Source organism: Cucurbita pepo, chromosome 13 (genome assembly GCF_057944985.1).
Source record: "Cucurbita pepo subsp. pepo isolate OVF chromosome 13, ASM5794498v1, whole genome shotgun sequence".
Taxonomy (NCBI): Eukaryota; Viridiplantae; Streptophyta; class Magnoliopsida; order Cucurbitales; family Cucurbitaceae; genus Cucurbita; species Cucurbita pepo.
In genome coordinates this window covers 15,247,824-15,257,435 of record NC_141810.1, presented here as the reverse complement: position 1 = coordinate 15,257,435, position 9,612 = coordinate 15,247,824, and the positions used below count along the sequence as shown (strand labels likewise).

Sequence of the window (9,612 nt, the reverse complement as noted above, 5' to 3'; positions counted from 1 at the left end):
ATATTCCAACTACATAGATTTCAATGATGTTTTTCAACTAGAGCTTATAATAAACCATCATTTTTTTAATGAATTTGCATGGAAGACGTAAATTCATCAAAGATGGAAGGAGAATTACAGGGATGAAAAGTTTGAACTAAATTCTCATGTAACACTGGCATTAGTGCCCGTTTATAATTATCGTGCTATCATATCATATCAAATTGATGTATCACGTCATTTTTTAGTTGATATAGAACTCGGAATTCCGACAAGATAATCAGCAGATTCAGAGGGCAGAATGCACAAACATTTACATATACATGAAAGCAGCAGACTGCAACAATTTATAAGAATTACAGCTGCAGAGACTGAAATGAGTTAAGTCCCATAGAGACAGTTGCAAGCCTGTAGCAGAGCTGCAGAACTTGTGATGAATCAAGAAAATGGCAATGTTCAACCTTTTTCATCACTTCCACATAATAGGATAAGGGGGACATATACAAGCAATCCTTTGTTACTGTGGCAATCTTGATCGTATCAGGCTTTCCTTTCTGGAAAATATGGTCCGTTCGACTTCAACCGTCTTCGATGAACAGAAGCAGATGGGAAGTTCTTGCAGATCTGGTCAAGTACATAGTGACTATTGCTTTGCTGTGTCCAAAGAGTCTTGTTTGTCTGACCATTTTCTTCGGCATATTCGAGTCGTGAACTCTTTAGAACTCGACCGGAGCAGTGTCTTCTAAGAGATGACAACCTAATGTTTATTAGAAGATGACAACCTAATGTTTATATACAATACAGTGGCCAGTCTGCACCAGGGACTCTCAGCATCATCCTCCATTACTCTTGATACTAACAGTAGGAGTACTTGTGCAGGCAATGCCCAGCTGAACGCATTTAGAGAGCAGAAAACGAAGAGAAATGCACCCGAAATAACTTAGTTAAAGAAGTAAGGCGACTCCAGAACTTCCTTTAGATCTAACTCTCCCCGTTCGGGTAGAGGAGGAAAGTCCAACGCAGGAAAAGATTGCTGAAAGCCCTCCAATAACTATAAGAAAACAATAAGTCAGATGAACAACAACGTCAACAAGTATAACAAATCACAAGGAGGTAGGAAAGCCGTACATTTTCGAGTATTGGAGTCTCGTAAAGTTCGACGAACTTCTCTCTAAGTATTCTGTTCATTTCATCCACGTCGCAAGCGTGTGTCCAGTACGAATCATGAACCCCTGATAGAAACATGAGAATACAGCACTTAGCACCAGTAGAGTTTGAAAAAGACTAGATAACAGAGAAAAGAATCCGGAGGACAAACCTGCAAAATTCAAACCTGCCTTTTTGCAAGCAACAGCAGTCATCATCATATGAGAACCATCAAGGGAGTGCACAAAATTTGGTGGGAAAGCTGTCCGCTGCCTCTTTACCAAGACCTGCAACGTCCAAAGAAAATCCCTCAATAAACTTCCATTGATAATAATGAGAAACTCCAAGTAAAATTATAATGTAACCTTGTCTGTTTCTTGTTGTAGTGTCAAAACTTGGAGAGAAGTTTTGACCTGAAACCAGTGATAGCTTAATTAATGCGTCAGAATATGTCTTCTATATTACCATAAGAGAATTGGTCACTTTTACTGATTATGTAAAATCTTCAACACTCACAATATGCTTTCCCAACTTACGATACGGTTGCACAACAGGTAGTCCAAGAGGTGTAGTCCATCGCACAGGTTGATTTTCAGAGGCAATGATCTATTTGAATACAAACTTCATGTTATTTCCAATACATAGCTAAGGGGGAGCTGACAGCGTTTTCTTTTTTTACCCCTTAAAAGAAAAAAAGAAGCCGAGAAGAGGACTAACTTTTGCACAGTCTCCTAGCCAACTCATGATCCCACGGGCTGCTTCGAACATTTCCCCTAGTGCCGTTAACGTGGTCTGCTCACACACATAATGTTACTGAACTATTTAAATCATTCAAGCATTTAATTCATAGAAGGCTCCCAAAACGAAGATACCTTGGCAGCATAGCAAGCACAGCCAAAAAGCTCTGTATCATCAGATATGGCAGCACGCTCCTTCAGCCTCCTTTTGATCTGCTCACGAGCGCCAATATAGGTGACGCCATAAACCGATGTCATCACTGTTTGCTTCACCAATTTTCTGTCCACCTATAAGAGTTTTAGCAATAAGGATCAGAAAGCAATCAAGTGATGGTGATTGCATCAGAAACTTATATTTTCCCATGATTGAAGTTCAGAGTTCCCAAGTAGGTAGAAAACCTGATCTATTAATGTTTTTGCACGCAATGCATCTGGAAAAGTTTCTGGATCTCTTTGTGCATCTTTTCGCACGATTTCTAGAACCCTGCAACAATAAATATATTTATTATATATATAACTTCTGTGGTGTAGACTTCCCCAAAAAAATCTATGGTGTTATTAGTTAAATCCCTTCCTTGATCCACTAGTAAGGGGAATAAAAGGATATCAGGACATGCAAATCCATCTGTCCTCTCAGAATTTTATTTTAAGCTGATTCCCAATATTGGAGATTAGTGTGAGATCTCACGTTGGTTGGAGAGGGAAACGAGGCATTCCTTATAAGAGTGTGGAAACCTCTCCCTAGTGGACGCATTTTAAAACCTTGAGGGAAAGTCTGTAAGGGAAAACCTGGAAAGGAAAGCCCAAAGAGGACAATATCTACTAGCGGTGGACTTGGGTTGTTATAAATGGTATTAGAGCCAAACACTGGACGGTGTACTAGCGAGGACGTTGGCCCCCAAGAGGATGGATTGCGAGATCCCACGTGGGTTGGAGAGAGGAACAAAGCATTCCTTATAAGGGTGTTGAAACCTTTCCTAGTGGACGTGTTTTAAAACTTTGAGGAGAAGCTTAGAAGGGAAAGCCCAAAAGGACAATATCTGCTAGCGGTGGGCTTGGACTATTACAATTAGAGACTGAAAATAGGATATTCATGATGTAAGGTATTACTATAAAAGCATATGATGCAAACATGGAAGCCCATTGGCTTCAGCTACAGCCTCGACAATGTTAATATCATCATAAATTACTAGCAATATTGAATTGATGCCTCAAAACTCTGACATAATCTGAAGTTACTCGAGCCCAAATTACCCAAAATCTCAAAGCCATCTCCTCAATGGACAGGGATTCTTATAACTTTCACCTTGTAAATCCTCCAAAGTAGAAAACTCAGATACCAAATCACGCAAGCTCACCATGTGAGGCAACCAACGGAAAGATTTAAGGATAAGTAATTCATAGGAAGACAGCCAAGAACAATGAGAATAAATCAGCATCCTTTAAAAAGTAGGCTCTCGATAACAAAGAACAATTTTATTTCATATAATTTATCAAGTATTGGGTCGGAAAGAGATTAAATTTTACTAATGAAACTGGGCCCTCCCTTATTATATTAAGGGTCCAACGAGAATCAAGATTATTTGCATCCCTACTGAAATTTTCAATGCAACTATGAGAAATAAAATCGTATGCTGTTTGCATGAAAAAAATTTATCTCCAAGTTTTTGTAGCATACCTAGCAGCTATTCCAGAGTACACATCTGCAGGCTTCTCTCTCACGGCCAGATTGACAGCAGCTGCTCCTAACTGAACCAAAAACTTTCAATAAGACAAGATCCGAAGCCACTGGTGGAAGTGAAAAGTACAAAGAAACCAAGGATAAAAGAAGTAGGTTTGATAAATCAACTTATGAAGTCAGGGGAAAGTTAAACTAAATACAATAAAATGGAATTGGTTCTTTAGCGCTCGCAAAAATAAATAGATAAATAAATCATAAAACATTGGAAATTTTAACAAATTTAGCTTAGCAGGGAAAGAATAAAGGATCTAAACAAAGTACAGGGTAGATTGATGTATTGCCTACACGTTATGAAACCAAAAAGGGGGGTCAAATTTCACGTTCGTTTTCCCTAATGAGATGTCGTCTTAAGAAGAAATATTAATTGCCGACACGTTATGAAATAAATGGATGCTAAAATATTAACTACCTTGTCTCGTCCAAGAGCGGCGTAGTGTTGTAACCCATTGCAAGAACCATCCTAGAGAGAATCACAAATTAAAAAGAAAGAGTAAGGAGCACTGGAGAAATAAGAGAAACAGGAAGCTCGGTTCCTTGAACTTCAAAAAAGTTATGCATGTAAGGGAGATCAAGAAAATCAATTCAAGTACATCACAAAGATTATGTCAATGAATTAACTGTAGTGACAAAAGAAAGACGAATATATCGGTTCCCCCTTTGTAATTATGGCTTTAGCTTCCTTGTAGCCCATTGCAAATGTTTTGTAATTCATTGGATAGGACCTTCATTTTGTAGTTTCATTTATATCAATGAAATTCTCTGTTTCCTATTTAAAAAAAAAAAAAAAAAAAAAAAAAAAAAAAAAAAAAAAAAAAAAAAAACCAGAATAACAGTACCCACGAACAGGTTCAGTGGGTAGAAAAGGGCAAAGAATATCTCTAATGGTTAAAGCGTATCAGATGCTGGCCATTCACACACAAAGGCGGAATTCAAGTATAGGTAGACCAACAAATGTTTCCTTCAAAGTCTCTAATGAACTCAATATAATTGTTGTGAGATCCCACATCAGTTGGAAAGGGGAATGAAGCATCCCTTATAAGGATGTGGAAACCTCTCCCTAGTGGACGCGTTCTAAAACTTTGAGGAGAACTCCGGAAGGGAAAGCCCAGAGAGGACAATATCTGCTAGCGGTGGGCTTGGATTGTTACAAATAGTATAAGAGCCAGACATCGAACAATATGCCAAGGGGGGTGGATTGTGAGATCCCACATCGATTGGAGAGGGGAACAAAACATTCATTATAAGGGTGTGGAAACTTATCCCTAGTGGACGCATTTTAAAACCTTAAGAGGAAGCCCAGAAGGAAAAGTCCAAAGAGGACAATATCTACTAGCGGTGGGCTTGGACTGTTACATTGACGCAGAACAAAATGCCAGTTCTTGAAGAAACAGCCAAACTTTTAAAGAAAGTTGTAGAGATTGGATGGGGAAGCGGGAAAGGTACACTTATTGAGCTCCTATTAGCCTATTCACTCCAGCTTTTTTTTCCTAACTATAAATGTTTTCACAATAACACCAATTGTAGCTATAATACAAGCTCTCCGGTGGAGGGGGAATTTTTTCCCTCTTTGTTAAAGCATGAAAAGAGAAAGAAATGATAGGTGCCAATATGTGAATACCTGGTGTATTGGAATATGTGAAATAACTGTTTCTGGAGAAGAGCTTCTCAAAGCTTCAGTAAGATTCATGCATCCAGCTAAAAACTGAAATGGATCCTCCGCATTCAGCCACCAGCGTCTTCCTTCAAGTGGTCTATCAGCAGAGTCAAATATATCTTCTACGTGATTGTCAATAAAGGTCATTCGATCATCATGAGATAATTTATCAACACCCCCAGCAAATAGATTTGCCAAGTGAATCTTAAGCCAACGTAGGCCAGACTTCCTGAGCGGGCGACCTTCTGCGAACTCCAATATGCCTCGGCAAAGATCTGAACCAAGATGATTCAAGTATGGATGCATAGGATATGCACGGCCTCGAAAGTCTATGTTATGTGGATAGTAAAAACCTTCCTCGTCCTTCATTTTGCGTGCTACCTGTTCAACCATCAAAAAGAAATTAAAAGACGTGGATACAGAAATACAATGAATTTATATTTCAAATGTGATATCATTGATGCAACAAGTGAGAGCATACAGCAAGTTTAAGCTCTATGTCACAACGTTGTGAATGCCTCTCCATATTTTCTTTCTTCACAGATTTGACTTTCCATTTCCACTTTCTCAGCAGCGTTTCATCTTCAGAATCAGGTTTTTCTGGCAATGGAACCTGGAATGGGAAGAAAAAACTAATATTTGCATCAAATAGTTGTTGAAAGAAAAATGATTGACATCGAACCACTCACATCATCCCGATCCACTAGATCAGCGAGGCGCCCTCCACTGGTCCATATTCTATCCACTATACTGAGTATCTTTTTGTTTATTCTCCATTTGGTATTTCCAAGAGTGTCCAAGGCCTGGGAGTATGGAAAAGCACTAACATGCCTAAGTTTACACAGAATATAAAGATTCAACATGCTTGCTTCTAGCTAAGTTATTCAAATAGTGGTGAACATATAAAAGTGAAATTATAATCTTTAAATATCTCAAACCTCAAAAACAGGAGTTAATTGTTGCTTTGGGGTCCTCTTAACAGCTTCGCGTTGTTGGTTGGCTCCACGAGTACGCATGATAAACGATGGTAAGAAGATGTGTCCTCCTTTGTCATAGCTGTGACAGGAGAAAAACAAACTAATACTGAAAAGGAAACTACCGGTTTCCAAAAGGAGGCACAATGCAGGTCAAAAAACTCATCGTCAAAATTTGCCAGAGAGAACCGAATCTAGAGATATTGGCAAAGCATAAACAGTAGTTCGTGCCCCGAAAACCCGTCTTATTTATTGGTCGGAAAAATACCAATCCTTCAAAAATAATAATACAAAAAGTATGGACATATAGCCATAATCCAATTATAGTTATACAGCACATGAAGTATGGACATATAGCCATAATCCAATTTTTGTAACTTATCACTTATGCACAATCCAAATATATATTACACATACCTAGGCTTCATAAATCCATTTTCTCCTATTACTTTTGCAACCCCACCCAGTTAAAATAGCTCGATCAAGATGCCTAGATGTGGGACGTTCATTCAAGAGTACTAACGGACTTCTGCTCGAGAGTATTAATTCTAATAGGAAATTGATCGTAACGAGAAAGTAACATGAAAGACAGATTGCAGAGAAACGCAAATTGAAATAACCTACCCAGTCCAGTTGACTGGGGGCACCAACATTGGCATATAGGGAATCACCATGTGTCTTGCCTGTTTGAGAAAGACAACTCATCAATCATACAACATATAGCAAGGAAAGATGCAGCAAGAAATTCCATGACATGTTCATAATGCAAGAAAATTCCAAAGATCACTAACTGAGCCAAACTAACTAATTCTTTCCAAATGCAATCACATCATGAAACTAAACTATTTCTACCAAACAAGTATAGAAAACTACAAAACAGTGAAATGCAGAAGAACAGGACACGAGCAAAATTTCGAATAACAAAGTGGATAGCGTTTACTTACAGTCCTTTCTAAGCCTTTGACGACTAAAGGGTCACATTCAATGACACCATATCTCCTGCTAGAGTTTTTGCTGATGAGTTCAAGCAAACAAAACATGTTATAAGAGACAATTTTGTATATCGGAAGATCAAAAAGTACAAAGAGAAGAAACCAGGGGAACTTTTACAGACTGACTAATTGATGATGATAAATAAATGACTTACTTTGCTTCTTTCATCACAATTCTAAATGAGTGACGAAATGCAGGACGAATATCAGGTGGACCATCAGCCAACTGATCGACAGGAGGTTGTATGTACGCTGTTTGTGTCAACAACTCAATAAGACGGCTCCCAACCTATAAACACCAAGTATTTTAGCAAGTTTGCAAATGAGGAACATGCAATCATTATTTTTCTAGTGTATATAGAAAAGATGATCCAGACCTTTGCTTTGGCGTCCGGGCCCCATGGTTTTGAATCATCGGTTCCCTTCACTATATGTCTTACAGCCGGAAGCTTTTGCTTTTTAATCAAGTTGGTGACTTTTTTCCTTAACCACTCTTGTTCCTTCAGCTGAGAATCAGGTTTGTCATTGTTCTCCTTATCTTTGTCGTGCTTTTTCTTTTTCATTTTCTCCAAGAATCTGTGAATTCTAACCTGACATGATTAAGCAACATTATGGTTACAAACATACAATTCATGCAGAACAAAAGTCATGTCAAGAATCAAAGTCGACGGTCAAAATTCTCATATTGCGCCTAGGCAAGAAACACATCCCAAAAAAGACTGCCTCAATGAATGTAGCTTAAGCCATGATACAAAAAGATGAAAACCACGCCCCAATCATCCCCCCGGCGGAATATGTGCTTCTAAAAGATCAAATAATAACGAAAAGATAAGAGGTGATCGAGATCCTGAAACGTTTTTTTTTTTCCCCCTTTTTTGGTACAGATACACCACCAGGGGCTTAGGCACCTATGTGGACATCATTTTAGCATGGAAACGAATACTGAACGACACAGGAACGATCACCTTTTCGTCTAACTCATTCAATTAAATGGTGAAGGTCCCCTGCTTAGTTAAGTTCAATTATTTTCTAAATTATATAAACCTTTGAGTTACTTGCAATGATCTTAACAAACAAACTAGGAAGTGTATTAAACTCTCTAGAGACCTAACAGAGGGTCTACATTTACAAAATCGACGTACCTCCTGTTCAATAGCATCTCCAATTGCACAAGCAGCCTGCACAACCCTGGCATTACCGTGCTCATGTCCCATCATCAACAGCCCTATCAACTTATGCATCGTGACTACCGACATCATATCAGCAGATAGTTGATCAAAATAAGGAGCATATGCAGCCCTGTTCTTCCCTATGCGGATCAATTCTTGCTCTTTACTTATAGCATCACGCAAAGGCTCGAACCAGCCAAGGAACAAGGACTTCATGTAAGGCAAATTAGGTGCTAGCTTCTGCTCACACATGTCCATCAATAGCTCCTTGTACTCCTTAACTGCCTGTTTCCACGCCTCAGTCTCTATAGCCACCTGCCGCCTCTTCAGCATTTGATACTTCTGTTCTCCCATTCCCTTCACCCTTTTCAGCCTCCTTCTCCTACGCTGAACCTGCCTCTTCTCTTCTTTTCTCATCTCTTGCAATAACTCCTGGATTTCTTCGTCAATAGATGAATCTTCGTCCACATCTGTTGACGAAACCGCCTCAGCAACACTAGAATAGCCTTTTGGGAACGACCCATTTAACCCAATACGAACTCCCATAGACCCAAAAAAGAATCGGCTTCCATAATCTTCCTGGGACAGAACTTCACTCCGACCAATACCCAGTTCCGAAATCCCGAACTTCGGAAGTGAACTAAGAACAAATTTATCAGATATTAACTTCTCGCGAATTATAGATTCATTGAGACGACCCATAACGCCATGGGAGCGGGAAAGGCAATGCCAATCAAGATGAAACTGCCGATTCTTAGAAATAGCTTGCTTGGCAATGGTTTTCCACATAGACGTGGATATCATCGGAGGGTTTTGGTGAAATTTTGTGGGCTGTTGCAACAGAAGGAAATTTTCAAACTTGCCGGTAAGATTGAAAGAACACTAGCAAAAGGACATTAAACTACACGAAATAGTTCCATTAGAAAGGTATGAACATAAATGGGTGGAAGGGAGGAGGCGATTCGATTAGAAGAATTCGATAAACAGGAAATTTTGGAGAAGCAATAAGAATTCATAGGGAAGGCCAGAGAAGTAACCGCCATAACCCCTTCCAAAACCATGATCTTGCAAAATATTTCATTCTTCAAATAACCTCCCTACACAATTTCAAGCTAAGATAACTTTCTATTTGCCAAAAAAGTGGATATATTTATTGGGATATTTGGCAACACTTCTATGGAACAGTTCTTAAAAATTGTTTTCATAGATATTTTTAGGTT

At 38.9% G+C, this 9,612-nt stretch overlaps 1 protein-coding gene across 1 annotated transcript; it reads right to left on the bottom strand.

Annotated features, from left to right (window-relative positions):
* Positions 1-761: 761 nt before the first annotated feature.
* Positions 762-9,528, bottom strand: LOC111809070 (DNA-directed RNA polymerase 2B, chloroplastic/mitochondrial). The gene is made up of 19 exons (XM_023695403.2): positions 8,366-9,528; positions 7,601-7,813; positions 7,379-7,512; positions 7,176-7,245; positions 6,856-6,914; positions 6,196-6,313; positions 5,947-6,060; positions 5,739-5,870; positions 5,222-5,638; positions 4,013-4,063; positions 3,541-3,611; positions 2,262-2,346; positions 1,998-2,150; positions 1,843-1,917; positions 1,642-1,731; positions 1,491-1,538; positions 1,298-1,412; positions 1,108-1,211; positions 762-1,030 (listed from the first exon to the last, which is right to left on the bottom strand). Exons 1-19 carry the CDS (start codon positions 9,194-9,196, stop codon positions 920-922), a joined length of 2,991 nt encoding a protein of 996 aa, XP_023551171.2. The 5' UTR covers positions 9,197-9,528; the 3' UTR covers positions 762-919.
* Between the last annotated feature and the right edge of the window lie 84 nt (positions 9,529-9,612).